General features: G+C 39.2%; 2 protein-coding genes across 5 annotated transcripts; both read left to right on the top strand.

The window, feature by feature from the left end:
* The first annotated feature begins 238 nt into the window (after positions 1 to 238).
* LOC106918639 (endophilin-A2) lies at positions 239 to 12,597 on the top strand. 3 transcript variants are annotated; one of them, XM_014988548.2, is made up of 9 exons: positions 239 to 452; positions 4,574 to 4,642; positions 4,763 to 4,979; positions 5,751 to 5,884; positions 6,058 to 6,216; positions 7,749 to 7,852; positions 8,835 to 8,968; positions 9,111 to 9,167; positions 9,854 to 12,597. In XM_014988548.2, the coding sequence occupies exons 1-9, from the start codon at positions 408 to 410 to the stop codon at positions 10,039 to 10,041; spliced, it is 1,107 nt and encodes a 368-aa protein (XP_014844034.2). In that variant the 5' UTR covers positions 239 to 407; the 3' UTR covers positions 10,042 to 12,597. The 3 variants fall into 3 exon arrangements, with proteins under 3 accessions (XP_014844034.2, XP_014844033.2, XP_014844036.2); XM_014988547.2 differs by having other exon boundaries at positions 240 to 452; positions 9,108 to 9,167; XM_014988550.2 differs by lacking the exon at positions 9,111 to 9,167 and having other exon boundaries at positions 240 to 452.
* A 210-nt stretch (positions 12,598 to 12,807) lies between these two features.
* On the top strand, positions 12,808 to 19,141 carry stap2a (signal transducing adaptor family member 2a). Of its 2 annotated transcripts, XM_014988551.2 has the most exons (11): positions 12,810 to 13,025; positions 14,717 to 14,788; positions 14,873 to 14,992; positions 15,094 to 15,150; positions 15,237 to 15,388; positions 15,472 to 15,603; positions 15,694 to 15,763; positions 17,352 to 17,454; positions 17,584 to 17,679; positions 17,777 to 17,905; positions 18,002 to 19,141. In XM_014988551.2, the coding sequence occupies exons 1-11, from the start codon at positions 12,918 to 12,920 to the stop codon at positions 18,055 to 18,057; spliced, it is 1,095 nt and encodes a 364-aa protein (XP_014844037.2). In that variant the 5' UTR covers positions 12,810 to 12,917; the 3' UTR covers positions 18,058 to 19,141. The 2 variants fall into 2 exon arrangements, with proteins under 2 accessions (XP_087870588.1, XP_014844037.2); XM_088014462.1 differs by having other exon boundaries at positions 12,808 to 13,025; positions 17,777 to 19,141.
* The last annotated feature ends 1,714 nt before the right edge of the window (positions 19,142 to 20,855 follow it).

Below are 20,855 nucleotides of genomic sequence, written 5' to 3'. Positions count from 1 at the left end.
AGAAGCTGTTATTATTGCTTTCGATTGGTGTTTTTTTTTAACTAGATCAAATATTAACTCAAAATAAATAATATGAACAGAAGTAAAACTGTTAATGCACATGGTCAAACGTGGACTGAAGCTAAATTTCGTAATAAGGTGAATTATTTAATTACAGTAGTGCAGTAAAGTAATTGTAGAAGGAAGTGGACCGACCCACTGTTGGTGTCTACGTGTGTGTTTTGAACCAGCTCGGTTCCGCCCACAATTTCCCCAAGCCAGGAAATTGTGGTTGCCTAGCAAGTTTCTTGTCCGCGGAGCAAAGTTTGGAGACGTGTTTTCTCGACAGATTTAGGGCTGTAGTCGTTCACAGAAGCTTTTTTTGCACACATTTTCCCGAGAGAGGACGAGGAGGAAGCGCTGAGAAGATGTCGGTCGCAGGACTTAAGAAGCAATTTTTCAAAGCCAGTCAGGTAAACGAGTTGACTTCTTAGACATTAGCTCCGCTGCTCTCCTACTTCTGTTAGCTACTAGGTTGCCTAAAGTAGAAAAAGGTTTTCGGGAACCAAAACAAACTTTCTAGGTCTGATTCAAATGTTTTGAATTAGAGAAGACACGAATTCGTGTTGCAATGAAACTCTTTAAACCTGCCCTCTCTTAAGTTAGTCTTAAATTAGCTCATGCTAATCTCAGGTTTAACTAAACTTAGTTGCCAAGGCTCTGCTCTGGTTAGTTAATTAGTTCGTCTGCCTGGTTTAGATTTGGGTTCTTCATTTTAGAGCTAATACCGTCTTTTAAGCAAAGTTTTCTTCATAAACATATAACCGGAGATGTTTATTTTCTGGTAGTTTGTTGCCAAGTTTCGTTTTAACTAGATGCTCGCTATATTAGCGCCAGAGTAAGCAGGATTAGCACCATCTGTTCGAGAGGTTTAGCGCTCCTAACTCAGACATAAAGGGTTTTAGACATTGCAGTGACTGTCGGGTTTTAGTTTTGTCTAGTCATGGGTTAAAACGTAGATTTTATATCTGTTTATCCCCACTATTGACATTTGAGGGTAATATTATGAGGATTCTGATGCAAGAGCCTAACTGAGTTGGTTGGTTGTTTACATTCATAAGCATATTAGAACTGTGTTCCTGCTTTATCCATAATACCATAAAATTTCATGGTCAATGTTTATTTATTTTAAACAAGGGTAAAAAAAGAAAAGAAAAAGAAGATAATATAAATGAACTGGAATGTGTTGCATTTAACAGTTTTTATGAATTTGAATGATTTTTGCCAAGTAATTTAATGTGGCGTTCCTTATTGAAGACTGGATAATAAGGCTCCTCTGATTTTGTTGCATTTGTTCAGTCAAGTTTTCTGTAGCAGTCATCCTGTATTTTGAGTTGCTTCTGAAGGCGTGTGTGTTAAACATGTAATTGTTCATACAAACATACCTCCCAGCATGTCACGACTTGCAAAGCCAGTCGGCTTTGTTTTGGTGGCAGCATTGTTGCAGCAGGTGCTTGTTTTTGGTGGAACATCATACAAGTGAAGTAATGACTCTGTGCTCAGTAGGCATATCAGTGGCAGATACCCAGTGTCATGCGATTGCAGATTATAGCCTGTAGGTAATTGACTGGTTTCACCCGAGATATTCGGACTTGTCACTCTGGGGAAATGACAGATGTGATAACGATGACTTCATTCAGGTTCTGTCATTGTTCTGGCTCATTCACTGGGATGGTTTACTGCGGCGATAAATAGAACTGAGTCATCTTTAATTCCGACCATACCTCCTCTAGGTTAAAGGTTTGTCCAGTTAGTCATACTTCGTAGCTAACATTGATAATAGATGGGGAGTTGTACAGATGGTACGCTTTTGTATACCTCTACCATTGCAGTATGGATTGGTTACAACAGATGTTTTACTTGCCAAATACTGAGACGTGTTGCATCCATTTACAATCCAGATTTCTTTTGGCAAATGCCTGTAAAAAAAAAAAAAAAAAAAACACTGATGCCAACTTGTTAATCTGGTTTTAAAAGGAATGAAAATGAAGAGACTGATGACAAGTTTCAAGCAAAAGCTGCCTGGCAGGTTCTTGTTTGCTAATAGTAGAAAGGAGCTGCTTTGAGATTATGTGAAAATTTAAAAAAAAATACTAAGATAAAATCTCTAAATTGTCTTTTACAAAATATCTACATGGAAGGTTAGCTGGCAACAGTTCCTATCAGCCTATTAAGATGGAAAATATACACATAACTGTGAAATATTAATCATATGTTGTAGGGATGCTGCTGATGACATGTAAAATATACATATAAATAAAAAGAATATGCATATATTAATCAATTTTGGCTGAACAATTTTGCTTCCAAGAAGCCTATTTACTTTGTGGTTTTTCATACCACAAAATATGTAAAGTAAGAAAGATTTGCACTTGAAATAAAGGAGATTAGATACAAGCGACTAACTCCAGCATGACAAAAAAAAAAATGGTTTGAAGCTCTTTAGTAGTAGTCAAGTATTTTCACAAATAAAAAAGGTTGAGTACTTAAGAGTGTCAAATATGATGATATACTCCCAATGAATAGAAATTAATTTGACAACCTTTACTTTAAATCTAATAAGTGACCGTAAATACACCGTCAGCACAGTTGATTAAAATGAGATGAAATTAAATCAATTTTGACTGGCTTCAAGACTTCTTAACAATATAACACACAGGCATAAAGCAGCTATTAAAACATATCTATAAGCATAAAATGGAGCAGCCTGTCTGACTTCATAGTGTGCATTCGGCAACTGTAAAAATAACTCGCAGCAACTTTGTCTCCATTGTTGGATCAGCAGCCGCCCCTCAGCGTTTTTTTAGCTGCAAGTCTTGCATGTTGCTTGTCTTTCTGTGGTCTGCAGTGAAATCCTGTGATTTATCATCAGCAGCGTTGGTCTGCTTCCAAACTTGAAGCCACTCAAGCTTTTGAGAACTTTAAATCAGGCCATTTGACAGTGGATCAGATGCTTCACAGTAAGTCTTAAAAACCTGTTTTTAGACTTCTGGTTGGACGGAGCCAACAGTTGAATAGAGCTAAACTCGTTTGACATATGGAGCGTGCTCCGATGCATGCAAGAACCTGCAGACTGTATGTGGGGGACTATAGATGCACGTCAGTGTGAGTTGACTGTGGCTTTTGTTAAAATGAAAAAAATCCAAATCATGAAAACTATATGCTGACTGCAAATCATTATATTGGCCAGTTGCAGCTGACGTAATTAGCAATTTTTAACTTATCTTAACTTTTTTGCGTACTACTCTATGAAGCCAAAAAAATAAATAAAAATTTAAAAAAATGCTGAAACAACCCCCTTTTTTTGCTGTTGAGTGTTATTGGGTTATACTTCATTCATGTTTGGAGAAGTTTTTGAGATTATGTTCATTCCAGACAAGCTAATTAAGTGGTTTTATTTAAACTAGAGAAAATAATTATCTGGTTAAATCCATCTGGTATATCTATATCTGTGATCTAAATAACATGTAGACCAGCACATTTTCAGTCTTCTACTGAGCTTTGAGCTTTGAACCACTTGTGTGTGTGTGTGTGTGTGTGTGTGTGCGTGTGTGCGTGTGTGTGTGTGTGTGTGTGTGCGTGTGTGTGTGTGTGTGTGTGTGTAAAAGAGAGATTGTAAAGTAACATTTTTGCACGGTGAAACAAAGCATTGCCTGTGGTCAAGATGTAGGAAACTGTGATGCATTTGCTGACCTGATGGAAAAAGTGGAGAAGCCTTTGTATGAAATTGGAGTTCTTAAGCACAGACGTTAGGAAGTTGCTCGCAGTGCAAAAGGATTACTTCTCATAAATTATGAAGAAAAAAGCATGGAGCTTTATAGTCCTGGACCTTTTGTTCATGATCCTGAAACGACGACGTGTCCCTGTGCGCTCCTTGGAGCTCAAAAAGTATCTGTTAAGTTGCTGAATTTATCAGGACGTAAATTAAGGTTTTAAGACTTTAAAAATTGGCAGTATTTTGCTTTCTGTGATATTTGTTTAGTAAGGACAAGGTAGGTGTGAAAAGAAACTTATAAACATTTAGACCATAAATAGATTATTTAAATACATGACCGGTTTGTAAAAATCATATTTTGCCTAATAAATGAATGGGAGTTGCATTTAAAGAATCTATGATACATCCATCCTTATTTGGCAACCAAGAAAAGACAAATGTTACAATAGAAATTTGGTCAAGAGGCCAAAAATGCTTTACTTGTAAAAATTAATTTGTTTTCCATCCTTGCTATTCCAACAGAGCTGCCATAGGGAGGAGTGTCTTTAATATTAGCTTAGCGAATCTTTGATTCGTGCTAAAGCTTTTACCATTAAATAATAATTTATTAATGAAATCATGTCAGAAACAAGAGAATCGTGATAAGTAGAACTTTGAACTGTATGAACAACACCTAACCTGCTCCAGCTGTCCTTTTGACCACAAATTTAAAAAAATATAGAAGCGACAAGTAGCATATTATTAAGTTGGGTTATGTCATTACATCAACATTGAAATTTATTGTTGAAAGTAATCCTTCTACTTGCTTTAATTCCACAGATGATGAGTGAAAAGGTTGGAGGTGCAGAAGGAACCAAACTGGATGAAGACTTTAAAGAACTTGAAAGGGTAATTACAGCATAATTAACTGGATGATCTTGCTCAAATCAAATAATGCTACCGATGATTCTTTGACAAATGTTCCTTTTTTTTCCTCCTTTTTTTTTTTGCCTTCTCATATCCTCCCAGAAAGCAGATGTTACCAGTAAAGCAGTAGTAGATGTCCTTGGGAAAACATCAGAGTACCTGCAGCCCAATCCTGCATCAAGAGCTAAGCTCTCCATGCTTAACACAGTGTCCAAAATCCGTGGGCAGGTGAACAGTCCTGGCTATCCCCAGCCAGAGGGGCTTCTGGGGGAGTCTATGACTAAATATGGACGGGACATAGGGGAGGACAATAGCTTTGGTAAGACTTGTGGAACAGTTTTGGGCATGTAGTGTGGACATTTTATCTGTAGATCTATCGATGTATATTATTGTATGTGCTTACAAAACAACCCTGTGTTAAGTCTGGGAGCATTTTTGGATGAAAACAGGAAACCAAAAACACACAGGAAGTGAAAAACGCTCATACTTCTCATTCTGTTTGAAAAGCACATTCAGCTGGCATTTGGTGGTGAACTTCCCATCTGTAAATGAGAGCTCATTTCGTTTCCACACAGCAACAGAAAACAGAATACAGTTTGTTGTGCTCGGTCAACATTGCATTTTTAAAAGCAGACCTAGTTTCTCTGTGGAGTTAATGTTTTGCATTCCGCTCCGTTTTACAATTACTTTATTTAGAACTCGGCTCTATTTACATTTAACACCAAACTGTATATGGAAGTAGAGAATAGCAACTAGATGTTCAAGTTGAACTAACGGCAGAGTCTGTATTAAGAATGTTAAATACGAGTAGAAAACACTGATGTTCTTCCAGACATGCCTCGTCTTTCTACGAAGTACAAATAATTTTCCTTGGAACTTTAGCATCATGAAAATCACAAACTAAACTGCAGCTGTGCAAATCTTTTTTTTTTTTTTTCTATGCAACATTGTTCCACCCCTGCTGGGGAAGGAACTTGTGTTTGAGAAAGGGTCTGCAGCTATACAGTGTGACTGTGCAAATATCTACAGATTTAATATTGACCCGAGGCAGTCATAATTTCCTACTTTTATACTTGTATGTACTTTATAGGCGGAGCTCTGGTGGATGTTGGAGAGGCGATGAAGAGGCTGGCTGAAGTCAAGGACTCCCTGGATATTGATGTGAAGCAGAATTTTATTGACCCACTGCAGGCGATCGCTGAGAAGGACATCAAAGATATTCAGGTAGAACAAAGATGTGATAAGTTTATCTACGTACAGGCTTTGCACTGAACTGCAAGGTTTGTGCTTTGTAAGGCAGGTGCACTGGGAAAAATAACACCACAAAAAAAAAAAAAAAGTATAAGTCCTATTTCGAATGACATTTTTAATTTCACCCCTGTGTGTGTAACTCACAGCACCACTTAAAGAAGTTGGAAGGCCGCCGTTTGGACTATGACTATAAAAAGAAGCGTCAAGGTAAAATCCCAGATGAAGAGATTAGGCAGTCCCTGGAGAAGTTCCACGAGTCCAAAGAGATGGCTGAGAGCTCCATGCATAATCTGCTGGAAACTGATGTAAGTTTGCCTTGGCTTGGTTTTCTGTCTTTCATAAACGGATGTCACATAAGTTTTCATTTTTCTCTTTTAAGCTGGTTGAAAGGTGTTTAAGTTTACCGCAACTAATCATACGTCCATAAAACGAGTCATAGAGGAAATGCTAAAGCAATTGAAAATAGTGAAGCAGTCTCCTACGTGATCATCCATTATGATCCATACAATATTGGGAATGTAATTTTATGCGGGGGGGTTTTATGCTGTCTGGCAATGCAGTCTGGTATTTAATATGAGTTTTTTTATTCCTCAAGAGTGCAAAGGTAGATAAAATAGAGAGCAGCAGATGGAAACATGTTGGAGCCTTTATAATAAGATGATGTTCTTCATCTTTGCGTTAACACAGCAAAGTTCAGTTTTTGCCCATCTAATTGAACATTTTGGTTACACAAACCCTCAGAAAATACTCACAGAAAATACTAAAATAAGTCCACTGCCCATTTATCCTAAAGGTTTTATGAGTGAATCTGTGGCTGAGATTTTTACAAACATTAAACGAAGGTGTCAAAAACTGATTTTAGGATTCTGTGTTTGTCTTTGTACAATCCAAGCCAGACTTGATCAATTTTTTTTAAATGGAGTCGATCTTAGTTTGAAAAATAAAGTGAAATAAAATGCAACTTAATTAGGTAAATTCTTTTCTAAACGGGCAGAATTAAAAAAAAAATAATAATAATTAAAAAATTCAGGAAAAATCTAAAAAAGAAGATTATATAATCTTCAGTGAGAAATATGTAGAAACCAAAATATTGAGAGATTTCAGACCACATCATGATTTTGACACACAATTAAGTCGGTAAAGTCAACTTATTGTATTTTACCAACTAAATTGGTAGACTTTTTGTTGGAAGATAGCAACTCACATCAGTAAAAAGGTTTAAAAACTTGATATTGGCTTTCTCAGTTGCACCAAATGAAGTGAAAAATGGGTACGGTATGTAAAAACATGATTTCAGAGTGGTGGATTAGATATTTGAAATATTCCTCTTGTGACCTTATTCCACATGTTGCAAAATGAATAAAGAATATTTAATATAATCCAGTGCTTATTGCATATAATCATTCATAGCGGCATCTTAGACATAAATTTCAACGCAATATTTTACACTTAAATGAACAAACCTTATAAAATTGTATTGAACATGGTTTAAATAAAAAACAATTGAATGCATTTTGTGTTTCTGTGACTAATCCATTAACAGAGTTTGCCCTCTGTATATAAAAATAAGCTCAGATGGGTGTTTTTTATGCCTGCATCTTGAAACTGAGTCGGCACATCGAACCAGACTTTTCTCTGATGTTTACCGTTTCCATGTCTCTTCCACATAAATTAAGGCTTTCTGATTCCACACGTGGGAATCTAAACTCATTGCCTTAGTAAACAAAAACTTCAGTAAACATGTAAAAAACAATCTTGGGGAAAAACTGACGCACCGTTCTTGTTGCTTTTTTATTTATCTTAATTGCTCTAAAACATTCTGCTGATTCACATGTAGGTGGAGCAGGTGAGTCAGCTGTCTGCCTTCGTGGAGTCCCTGTTGCAGTACCACAGGCAGGCCACGGAGGTCCTGGAGGAGGTCACAGAAAGACTGAAAGAAAGGTCAGCTCTTTCACTGCCTTCACCGTTCATCCTGCTATTTAAAAAATGTGCTATTATTTAAAAATAGCTGTTGATTTAATCAATATGTTTTCCACGCAATGAAACTAAATACATCTGATTTCAGGTCTTCGGAGTGCCCCTCCACAAAAAATAAAAAAGTATATATGTTTTTGGTGCTCATAGCATTTATTTGGAAACCGCAATATTTAAAGTGGGCAGACACAGAGAGAAAATGAGCAGTTTTGCACCGACAAGCTCCGTACCTGTGGCTCCCGCTCAGCCGGTTGAGCTCCACCCCTCTTCACTGATATCATGACCTAGTTATTCAGGAAAGTCCATAGACCTCGCCAAATAAGATTTATTCATTTATATCTCATTCGTCTTCTTCTTCAGATTAGAATGTGTAAACACACCGACATGAGATTAAGTTTGTATCCCCGCAGTCTAGGGATACATACATAATTAGTTTTAAAGCCAAAAGTTCCAAGAAATGGATGGCAATCTCCAGACGGCTCAAGAAATTACTTCTGACAGTATATTGCCTGGGTCAACAACCTTTATGACCAAGTGTCACATTTGCCTTTACTGCTACTAAATGAAATTTGTGCAAAACCTACAGACGGAACTGAAAATATTTCTAAATCTCTACAAATTGTGTTGTATTTTTACAGTGCCTATTTGTATCCATTTTATTTTTATTTTTATTTTTTTCAGATTTTGCCACATTCCAAAAAATAATCTCAAGATGTGATAGACCAACACAAAATAGAGAATAACTGTGAAATAAAAGGAAAATAATGACTAATAATGTGGTTTTGATTTTACTTTTACAAATAAAACCTGAAAGGGTGGCAAACATTTATGTTCAGAAAATCCAAATCTATTCCCAATGAAAGCCACTAAGGATCTTTTTTACTTGCTCTGTACTTGCACCGAGATCAGAAATGTAATTTTTTTGCGTTTTATTGTGATTTTGATGCAGGGTAAATGAAGCTGAGTCGCGCCCGAAGCGTGAATTCAAACCTAAACCCAGACAGTCCTTTGACTATGGAGACCAAGAGCCCTCAAATGGAGGATACTCAGCAGGTCCTGTGAGCCCCCCGGCATACAGTGCTGGTAAAAACTACTTTTGTGTATTTTACTTGATCTTTGTGAGTACGTGCCAATCCATCCCCCCCCCCCACATCTTAGGAAAACATGTTGCACATCCGCATCACCCTTCTGACAGATTTATTTCCCTTTCTGCAACATTAAGCAGCCCAAGCACAGTATCCACCTCCACCCGTCAAAAGGCCCTCCGTCAAGAGCAAACCGCGTGAGTGGACAGAGGAAGATTACCTACTAATTAACCACAAAACTTGACTGCTTTCTTTTAACCTGTTGCACATGTGTGTGGCAGTGACATGGATGCACTTCTCTGGCTGTTTTTTTTTTTTTCCACTAACTCTGTTGAATGTTTATTGTGTCAACTGATCCCTTTCAGCAAAGCAGAACATAAAAGGGGAACAAGTGTTGACTGTTTCTGTTACCAGGTCTTCAGATGTATGGAATCGTCAGCAGCTCACATTCTGTTATTTTTTATTTATTCACAATTAAAGATTTTGAATGAAATTCACGGTGCAAAGTTTGCAAAGTTGGCTGAATTTTATACATCTGACGACTTCATCGACCACTGAAACTTCTCAATCTCAAAATCTTTGTTAAATTAAAAAAAATCCTGTAAGTGCTCTGATTTTGAGTTTCTGAAGTTTTCTTGATTCATCACCTGAGAACTAATAAGTCATAACATTTCGCTTCCTCTCCTTTGAAACCTTCCATCAGTGGTGTTTTCAAATGTCACACTAGTGACACCGTGTGTCTGAACTTATTTAAAGGTTTCACACATTCAAACAGATTCTGATTGTACTTTTGGCCAACGCTGCGAGTCTGTGTCTTAGTAGCTGGACTTACGTATGCTTTCTTTTTCCCTCCTTGCGTCTGTCGTCTTCTCTTCATGTCCAGGGGAGCCGACCTGTAAAGCCCTCTATGACTTTGTGCCAGAAAACGACGGAGAGCTGGGTTTCTACGAGGGGGAAATAATCACCTTGGTCAGGCAAATTGACGAGAACTGGTTTGAAGGAAAACTCCGTGGACAAACCGGATACTTCCCCAACAACTACGTGGAAGTGATTGTGCCCCTCTCACACTAACGGAAGACGAGCAAGTCGGGAGCATCAGAACGGGGAAGATGGATGTTTAAAAATATGTCATCATGAAAACGGAAACATAGCAAGGAAATTTAAATAGTTTTTTTTTTGTATCTTTGAGATATTTTTTTAGCAAACTTGGGAGACTTTCTGTCAAGATGGAATGGATTTGAAAACATAACACTAATCAGGAAAATGATGCATGATGTTTAGGTGCATTCGCCATATATTGCGTCTTTATAAAACATTCTTTGCACCTGTGCACTTTGTACACAACAGCTCCAGCTGAACACTAAGCAGAAACAGATGTGTCTAAGGGTGTAATGACTTTCTTTGTCTTATTCAGTTTTATTCACAGTATCTTGTTTGCTGAATCATGACTATTTGGAACTACACACACAATCATGTTTTTAACCTTTTCAACTATAGACTTGGACACTAATGCACAAAACTACACAACACTACACAAAACTGATGTTCTCAGGCATTTGAGGCTATGTTCTACTGCCATCTGGTGGTTTTTGGTTTTGTATTTGTTTGATTAATCATGAGTTCTGAGATGTTTAAGAACTTCATATTGTTCCAGCTGTAAGTGATGGCTGAATTTGGACATTAGGTTTGCAGGTTCTACTGTGATGGGATAATTTAGGATAAATATATAAAAAAACTATTTTATTACATTTATCACTCCTATTGCTGCAGTACGTTTGTCTCTCAAGTCCGAGCTCAGGTCTGGATTGCACCGAGTGGAGCAAGATTTAGTCGCAGATTGGACAACCAGTGGGATTTTCTAATTGTGGTGCTAATTACTTTTCTCAATACAGGTTAATGACATAGTTCAATGGGTTCTGTACCTTAAAGGAACGTGGTAACTAATATGGGCTTTTCAGAACTATGTGTGTCAATGGTTTAAATGAACACAAACTGTGAGAAAAATCTTTATATCTACAACTTTCTCTACATTTTAAAAGTGCGGCAGCCATATTTGATTCAGAGCTACAAGCTGCTCTGGGACTTCCAGCTTTAGGAGACAATCTTGTTTTTAAAGATGGGGGACTTGAAAGATCTAACTTGCAAATACACATTTTCTGACTTTTTGTTCCTCCGTAAATATCTGTACCTCTTTAAAAGCACTCCAGTTACGCTTCGAAACACTACTTCCAAACAAAGGTTGCTCGCTCTTATTTGTCCTACCAGATGGCTGTGTTTCAGTCTAATTTTAACTTAAAATAAAATCTTCACAAGTAAAGGGACATTTGATTTAGTCTTTAAAATGAGCAACATTGCACCAAAGCCAACATGGTTTCTGTTTGTTCCTTTCCCCCCCTCAGGCTCAGCTGATACTGCTGGCAGTGTCATTGCATTGTTGTATTTTTGGGGGTTGGTTTTTTGGGGAGGGGAGTTTAGGGCTTTTTGTTGAAGTGTTTCTTCATGAATTTTCTATCTTATTTGCTCTCACTCCTCAGCTCTGTTGTAGTTTGATTTGGAGCATGGAAATGTGTGGTGATGTGAGCTTGGTGTTGCTGTACCTGCCTCTTGCTTTCAGACGTAAACTATGCACCAGACCTGGATGGAGGATGCTCTCTCCCAGTCTCTTCGTACCAAATTTACAAAAAAAAACAAGGGAGATCTGTCCACAATCACTGGTTTCAGTTCCAGTTAAGCCTATTACAATCAAACTATGAATTGTCATGGTTCATGCTGTTTGTTAAAATGCCAAATTTTCCCCCCTTGTCACGATCCCCTTGTTAGACTGCCCCCCGCCTCGCTCATCTCTGCCGTCTCTATTTAAAGTGCAAGCGGAACAGACAGGTCTTTTTCTGCAGAGGAGGGGACACGACAGTGGATTATGCCCTCCCCCCACCTCTCTATTCACCACCTGCCCCCTTACTTCTGCCCCCTTTCCTCATTATCTGTCCCATCCCAAACCTACGGTGCCTCTGATGCTCAGACTCGTATGCATACTTTGAAATATATCCGCACTGCCTGTCCTTCTACAGACCTCTTAATGTGTCTTATTGGTGATATGTTTCGGACCCTTGCTGTGCTGAGTAATAACTGTGGCTCAGGTGTGGGTTTACGTGCCTCATTAGACTAAAGCAAAACCCCTTGAAGAGAGGCAGAAGGTCTGTGACTCGGCTTAGATCAGAGATGATGAATGATGCTGTAGAACAAAGGGCTAAGATCAGGTTTTGTGTGGGGCTGATGTCACAGCTCAGAGCCGACTTTACGATACTATATATCAGCTTTGCAATACTGATGAAGTATTAACAGCTTTAAAGCTTTATTTCATTATGCACAACGTTAATGGAACTATTCAGTGAAATATATAGCCTTTTTTTATTATTTGTATGCATTTGTAAAATGCTTTTGATTTAATACCTTTCCGTAACTGTGATGCGTTGGGAAGAATAAACGTGGGATTATCCTGGATTATCACCAAAATGCATGGATTACCTCTATACTAGCCAAAGTGTAATCTTATGTATTGTGTGTTTTATTGTCCGTGAATAGATGCTGTTCATTTTCCTCCAATAAATGTTAAATATTTCAACCCTCTGATGAGCAGTTGTCATTTTTAAATTGGAAAATGATCAACTGTTTGAATTATTCATTGACTGTCCTGATGCGCTTCTTATTTACATGTATTTATTATTGAAGTGGATATCATCCCACAGTGTTTTTGCTTCGTTTTTTTTGTGTGTGTTTTTTCCCATGTGGTCAACCCCACCCCTATCCATGACCCCCGCAGAGACAGCAGCCCGTATCACCCAGCTGTAGGGCTGTTGCCAGAACACTATCTCATCGGGGAAGGCGTGTCGGTCCCCGAATTACTCAAAGTCCCTTTGTCCTCAATCAGTGCCCAGCCTGCGACACTCATGGCGGCTGCACCCGTCAGGCAGCGCTGCGGCTCGGGGGGGCCCCGTTCCCAGCTCCCACCCTGCTACTTCGAAGGCTACCTGGAGAAGCGAGGACCGAAGGAAAAGGTAGGTCCAGTCCACCACACCCCGCCCGGGGGCATGCAGCTGGCTGCCGGGGATCAGAGCGCGCTTGCGGTCGGTGTGGGATGTACGGGCGCGCCGCCGCCTGCCATACCCGGCGGATCCACCATTCCCTGATAGCTGTCAACTTCCTTGTGCTGGAATGGGCGAGGCGATCTGAGCGCTGGTTGCGTGGGCATTTCGTTTCCCCACCAAACGGATGGGATTGTGACAGCGGGTCGGCAACTAATCACTCGGCGATCGTGGGAATCGAGGAATCAGTACTGATGTCAAGACGCTGCGTGTCTTATCTGGGGAACCGTGCATTTCTTGGCTGTCATCAACATTACATTATATGCTCTAGATGTTGCAAACGAATGCCTGACAATTTTTTTTCCCCACATCACACAGACTCCAGTGACACTTAAAGTCTTGTAATTCCTTGAACTGCATTTTTAAGTAAAGTTGCATGCAGAAATTCTCAAATATTTCATTTGCCTTTTGTCTTATTTGATAGGTGAGGTGACAAAGACACCCCTCTCCTTCATGCCCACCCATCACTGATTAGGCTCTTTTAATCCAATACAGGCTCGTAATGTGACACTGGCTCAGGTGCAGGATATTACAGGGATCCAAATGTATGTATTGGCAGCAGCTGAGACTCATTTAACTATCTTTCTCTTGGGACAGGAAATGGGAATGAGAAAGGGGCAGCAGGGGGATATCCATTGCACAACTGGCTTCATTTATTGGCATTTAGGGTAAAGTTGTATAAAAAGCTTTTAGTTTTCCATTTTATTCCAGTATAAAAAATACTTTAATGCTGGTACATTTGTTCAGCGAGTGTTGCCAAAGCTTTGTAAAAGCGCCTTTTACCAATAGGACTGAAATCAGTGATATAAAATTAAGGTTTTAATACACAGAGAGGAATCTTTGACAAATCCACTTTAAATGTTCTTGTATTCTCTCGTCTTTAGTTCAGCACACAGTTTCTCAATAGCGTGCATATAGGGGGCATGCCCAAGGAAGAATATTTTGTATCTTTTAACATTTTTGATTTGCCCATATATTCTGGATTATTATCAGAATATAATAGTTTATAATACAATTGGTTTAAATGAAAAAAAAAAGCTGACTGTGGATATTTTTACTTGATTTTTAAAAATATATATATTTCTGGTATGTGGTTGCCAGATAAATACGGGTCCTCGTTCTGTCTACAGTGGCAAAAAGAAATTGAGCTGTGTGTTACCTCCTGCTTATACCACAGGGTAAAAGAAAGTTCTGGATTCCTCAGTGAAAGTTCATAGACTCTGATCAACTAAAAAAAAATAAAATGTGAAATTTCTAAAGTGTGTTTGGGCAAGATATGTTAGTGATGTATATATATATATATATATATATATATATATATATATATATATATATATATATATATATATATATATACTGCGCAGAACCCTCAAGCTCCCAGGCCTCTGGTAGAGGACCCGAGCTCAGAGGATGAAAGAGACCACCCACAGAGGGTGAGAGGGGAATTTTTTTTTTTTTTATATATATATATATTTCTTTTAAGGTTTTTGACATATTTTCCAGAGATGTGAATAAATGTAGCCGGCACTTTGCGTGGAAATCTCCTTAATTCCAACAACAGCTCATCTATGCTTTCCCCCCCCCCTCATGTCTGCATATGACAGGCTTCCAGAAGGCTTTGGACTTGCCTTTGTGGGAACTCTTTGTATTTCTTCAATAACGCTAAGGATGCTCATGTAAGTTTCACCCTCTGTACCTTCTTCTCTATGTCTTTAATGTGTCACATTGTGCTGACACTAAAAGTTTTCTGTATGGACCAGTATGTGGAGAAGCTGGACCTCAGTGGATTTGTGTCCCTCAAAGATGACAGCAGCCGAGACAGAAACCTGGAAGCGGCGAGACTCATCCTCCGCATGAAAGACGGGGAGACCAAATTCACCGTATGCCTCTCAACGAACTCATACAGTTATTTGCATTTTTATTTTTTTTTATCATTTGAAACATCTTCACAAGTATTCAAATGTGCGATTGTCTCCCTCAGGCACCAAACTTGGAGGCCCGGGAGCTGTGGAAAGGTTTCCTCTACTCCGTTATAGATGTGAATATCAGCCTCCTGCATTTCTTTACCAGAATCTTTTTACTTAGTGCTGTAATGCAAATATTCTTTGATCGTTTGGATTGCAGCTGAATGTCCCGTCTAGTCTCACGTTACTGCCGGGTCAGATCCAAATGCTGAAGGAAGTGGTAGAAAAAGAACGGACCAGACGGAGAACCCGCAATTCCGGACGAGCTCCTCCTTCGCCCCTCTCTGTTCCCTTAGTGGGCGAGATCCCTCCGTGAGTTCTGCTTCCCTATCACATTTTTTAAAAAAAAATAAAAAAATACTTCATTACTAACGTGTATTGTTTTTAATCCACAGGTGTTTTCGTCCAGTGTCACGCACAGAAGCTGAAGTACTTTTGGAGAGACACCCGGACTGTGGCAACATGCTCCTCCGTCCAGGTCGAGACGGATGCTCGCTGGCCGTCACGACCCGCCAGGACCTCAATGGGTAAGCCAACACTCGACATGTGGAGAGCTAAGCAGCATAAATGAATCAGTGATGCAACTTCTATCTTTGTCTCTCCTTTTTATCATCCAGGTCAGTGTTCAGACATTACAGAGTCACTCAGAGAGACCAAGGTGGTTATGTTATTGATGTGGAAAATCCTGTAAGTGTGATTCAGTTGTCAGCATGGACTACTGAAAATGTTGAATATCTGACCAGTATAAATGACAGGACATGTCGCTGAAAGTAGCAGTCAGAGCATTCATTTAATACATTTACCTAACCTGCCTGAACTGCCTTGATTTTAGCTGTGGGCTGCAGTGAGATTCTTCCTTGAGTAAAACAGCTTGCAGTGTTGATGGTCAGACTTATGTCATTATCAGAAAGACAGCATGTTCAGGCAGAGTCGAAGCCTAAACCTATTGAAAAACGCTTCGCTCAATGACTATCTAGCTTTTTATCCATCTGATCCTCCTCTGGTTGAAGTCGCTGATCCATTCCAGTTCTGATCATGAAAATAAACTGATCAGATTTTGTGGACAATTTCAAATTTTTCTAAATCTTCCTCCTTTTTTTTTTTTTTTTTTTTTTTAGAAGTATAGTTGTTTCCTTTCTAGGATTGTCTTACACCTTCTGTGCTTTCTCAATCATATCTTAGTGAAAAGACCAACTTGATGCTCCTCCAACTGTAAAAACATCCACGCCAAAGAACTTGGTGATTTACCTGGTGTGTTCACTGACTTAAAAAAAAATAGATTTTGTCTTTTGGTTTCCAAACAGCAAAGTATCAGGGTCATTCAAATGTAAATTCTCTGATTTTGGTAACTGGTTGTTTTCTCTGCGTATCAGTAAACACAAGTAACAAACTGATGTTAGCTGGTTGTTTAGCGAGGCTATATGCTCCAGCAGAGCTTGCAGTCAGCTGCTTGACAGACCTCCTGTAGCTTTCCCATTGCAGTGTTTGGAGAAGTATGTGCTCTACAGATCTGGAGAATCATCCAGTCTCTCTAGTGTGCAGCTGAACTGGAAACAGTGATGTCACACTGTTGCAGCGCAAGAGTGATTTATGTTCATTCTGTGGTTGGTTAGATAGTTTTGAAGCAGCAAAATGTCAGCCCTGCCCTTACAACACGTCAATGCACCGACTTTGGAGAAGTGAGAGATTCTTAGGTTATTGTTTTCACAAATGGTTTTTAGACATTTACTGAGAACGAGGTGCGCTTTACAGTGTTTGTGGTGACGTCATTTCATTGATTTCCAAACTGGGACTTGCACGCTGAAATACAAAGGTTTTACTGACTAACGAAAATATTTGCTCCAAAAGGCAAGTCTTTGTATACTATGACAATTAGTAGCTTATTAAGTAACAGTCAGTTAACTGCAAAAGTATTAATACCTGCTAAACACTTTTTATTTTTGTGAATTTGCAACAAAAACTTCAATTAGTGGGATTTTGTGATAGTCCATCCCATAGCCTTCATTATTAAATTGACTTTTTTTTTCTTTTTTTAATGCAAAACATTTGCAGTAAAAAATGAAAGAAAGTATTTTAGTGTTGATTAAGTAGTTTAATAATTTTCAAATTTAAAAGACAATGTAAATAATGTTCACTTTCAGTTAAAAGTTGAAGTATTCTGTGACTTTGTCCTTACCCTTTCCTATCAGACAGTGCATTTTAAATGTATACATTTTATCCAAATTGGTTTTGAAAATGTTTTGCGAAAGATGAAAAAGATTGCGTCCTGCTGCAGATTCCCTGTGCAACACTGCATGACGTCATTGACGCCTTGGTAGAGAAGACGGCGGGCACTCTGCAACCGTTCCTCCTGGAGGAGCCGTACGAGGAGAATATCAGTGAGAAAACACACAAAAATACACTAAAAAAAAAAAATTTTTTTTTTTTTCCTGCCTCTCATGGCTTTTTATTCAACTTTCATGAATAACCTATAACGCTAAACACGCCGAATTTCTTCATGTTGTTAGCATATGTTTCTGCTAATGATGAAAATGGAGAGAAGATCCTCCATACTGCCCCCTCCAGCCCCTTACCCAGGGTCCCCGCTCTGCCTCCAAAACAAGGTTTGTCTTGGCCATTGAAGTCCTCGTGCAGACGGAGACAGACTGCAGGGATATTCACCTTTTTTTTTTTTTTTTTCTTTTTTTTTTTGGGGCACAGACCGTTGGTGCACGAGCCCTCTGTCCCGGTCCCCGGCCGCGGACCGTCGTATCCTGACCTCACCGGTACCAGCCTCTCCCACCAACCCAATGAGGCGACTCATCTTGTCCCCTTCGCCTCTTACACAGAGTGAGTACAACGGTCTGCCGTCTGTACCTTCAGCAGTCAGACGTTATTTGGCTTCACTGCTTTTTTTGTTTGTTTTGTTTTTTAATCTGTTCCCAGCACTGAATGAGGAGCTCAAACTTACACTGGAGAAGAGGAAAACCAGCCAGGACTGACATGAGGAAGATCTTCCAACTTCTTTTCAAAGCAGCTTCAGCATGTTCTCATCCGGTGCCTTTTTGGTGGAGGACAAGTCACTACAAAGCCTCTTCTTTCTCCTGGGACTCAGGGGGATAAAAAAAAAAAAAACACAAACTCTGTCTCATAAAATGGTGCTGGACTTTTGCTTTATCTGAATGCATCCAGCTGTTACCAACTGCCTCTACGACCAATCACAGTCCCACGACAACTACAAACCTGCTGGTACATTCCAGACCACTAGCTGAGCACATTATTTGTCTGACTGGCGAGATGCTGAAGGTTCTGCTAATAAAAATGCAAATACAAGCAAACCACACACTACAGAGATCTGCACTGGAGCAGCTGAAAGTCTCATCTCTGACGATTTACCTGCAGAAAGAAAGGAGATCCGGCTGTTTTGGCCCAGAATTTCTCGTCCTCCTACCATTTACGACAAGACTGATAAGTAATCCAAGTCGAACTGAACTGGAGAGAAACTGAACTCTGCACAACTTCTCTGCCTTCTGCTCCGCGATCTCTTTGAGGTCGACGAACGACTTTCATCACGTTGCCGATTGTCGACAGTGATTGTTCTTGCTCGCCACTCGGCCGCTAAGTGATCCACGTCTGACCTGCTGGATTCGTCTGCTACTGTGTCTGTTCTGTTGTGTGACGCCTTTGACTCCCCACTTCTCAGCCACGTCTGTAAAATTCGACTGATTTCTCTCCCTTCACCAAAAAAAGTCCCAATCTGCCTCCTGGTGTACTGGCTGTAAATCAAAGCGACAGAAACGTCATCAGCACGCCATCTCTGCAGAAGCACAAGTGCCTGATGAGTCTGTTTGACAGTATTATGTTAACCTCTATTTCTCTAAGGTGTTACATTTGATGGTGCTTAAATGTAAAGTGCTTTTACCTTCATATTTGACATTTTTGTCCCCCTCCCATCCCTACAGATTGGTATCAAACTGAACAACTGACTAATAAGTGTCTTCATACGATGAACAATTTATTGAATGTTTGTACATAGGTTGTTATGCATACATGGTTATTATTAAAAATGTGTGTTTTTGATAATTATGGAGAGCGTTAGATTTCTTCCTTGGGTCATTTTGTGATAAAATGTTTGTCTGCGCAGACCTTTTCTGGTTTTAAATTATTATTTTTATTTAGTGAGTGTCTTAGTGATGGAGAGAGAACATTGTATTAAGAAAAGAATGGGCATCACGGCCACTAGGAAGACTGCTGACTAAGCTGCTGTCCAAAATGCAGAGATTTGCATATCAATGGAAAGTTGGGTGGAAGGAAAAAATGTGGTAGAAAAAGGGTAAAGAACAGGGATAACCATCACTTTGAGTGGTTTGTAAAGTAATGTCCATACAATACTTTGGGAGAAGATTGGGATATGCTAGGTGGGTATTTAAAAAATAAAATCTTGCAAATATCCTTCAAATCCAAATTTGTTCTTTCATAATTCAATAGTCAGGACATATTACATATTTCTAATAGGATTTAGAAACCAGAGGCAATGCTGGAACTAATGCTAATGAAAAATACATTATTCTATTGGATGGTACACTGAGTGGCAGACATAATTAAGACATCGTAGAGGATTTTTAAAAAAAATTAAAACTATTTCTTTAAATGTTACATAATACTAATAAGCAAATAAATTGAAATACAGAAAGTGAGTCCTCAATGTTTTAATGACTATATGTAACTGTCTTTATTTTTGTTCCATCTTTGTATTACGCAACAATGTTCAGGATAAACGTCGGCTTAAAGTTTGAACACAATAGTTATTTATTTTTTCAACAAGGAATTATGAAGTGAGACTGAACATCTGACATAACTCTGAAAGTGAAATGTTTCTGTTCCTTATTTTAAAAAGGAAACATGACAAAAAAAAGAAAAGGATTTTAAAATAGTGACGCTCTTACATGACAGAGATGCCACCACGTGATGCTTTATGAAATCTGTTAATTTAACCTAAAATATGGACTGCAGTGCTTATGTGTAATGGCGCACGGTTCAAAGGAGATATTCAATAACATTATTTGATTATTTACACTGCCCTTCCGAGACCGCTGTAGGTCTATATTTTTCCGTACTCCTGCAAATGATTAAATTAGCTATTATCCATTAACAACCTTAGTCCTTACACAGATAATAGCCTGCACCCTTTCATTTAGTCCTTTGGCTGCATTGTCTGTAACGCTGCACTTAGATGAGCTGCGCCCTCTAGCGTCTGATAGTAGTGACCGTCAGCAATGAGAACTTGATTGGACCAGAGGTCAGCGCCTTCAGTCGCCGCCTCAACAACGGTGTGTGAACGCAGAGGCAGCGACAATAAAGCGAGAGGAGGACAAACCAACTTTTCGTATGGTACGCTTTTTTTTTTTTTTTTTAGCGCTGGAAGTGGGTACAGAGAGATTCTTCCTCTCACATGAGTTCTCCTCCCGTGTGTGTTCATAAAGACCCGCCCGAATCAGAAAGGACGGGCTGCGGAAGCGTCAGAGAAGAAGCTTTTTTCCCCCCCAGAGGGAAGGGAAAGCTGCTCAGTGGACTCACTCACACGTCTTAAAAAGGTATGTTTAAACGTAAGCTGCGGCTGTGTGCATTTTGTTTCACGATTTTTTCCCCTCCCTGCAAAGCCGTCATTGTTGCAAAAGCAGGCATGTAAATGTGTCTGAACAGGTGCTGGTTAGTTTAAATTGTAGCTTCCGCAATCTTGGGCGTTTCAGTGCGCAGGTAAAAGACTCGGCGTCTGTTGACGGTAAGCTAAACTTTGAAG

Source organism: Poecilia mexicana, unplaced genomic scaffold (genome assembly GCF_051168715.1).
Source record: "Poecilia mexicana isolate PSO_F unplaced genomic scaffold, ASM5116871v1 scaffold_17, whole genome shotgun sequence".
Taxonomy (NCBI): domain Eukaryota; kingdom Metazoa; phylum Chordata; class Actinopteri; order Cyprinodontiformes; family Poeciliidae; genus Poecilia; species Poecilia mexicana.
This window is presented reverse-complemented; position numbering and strand designations above follow the sequence as displayed.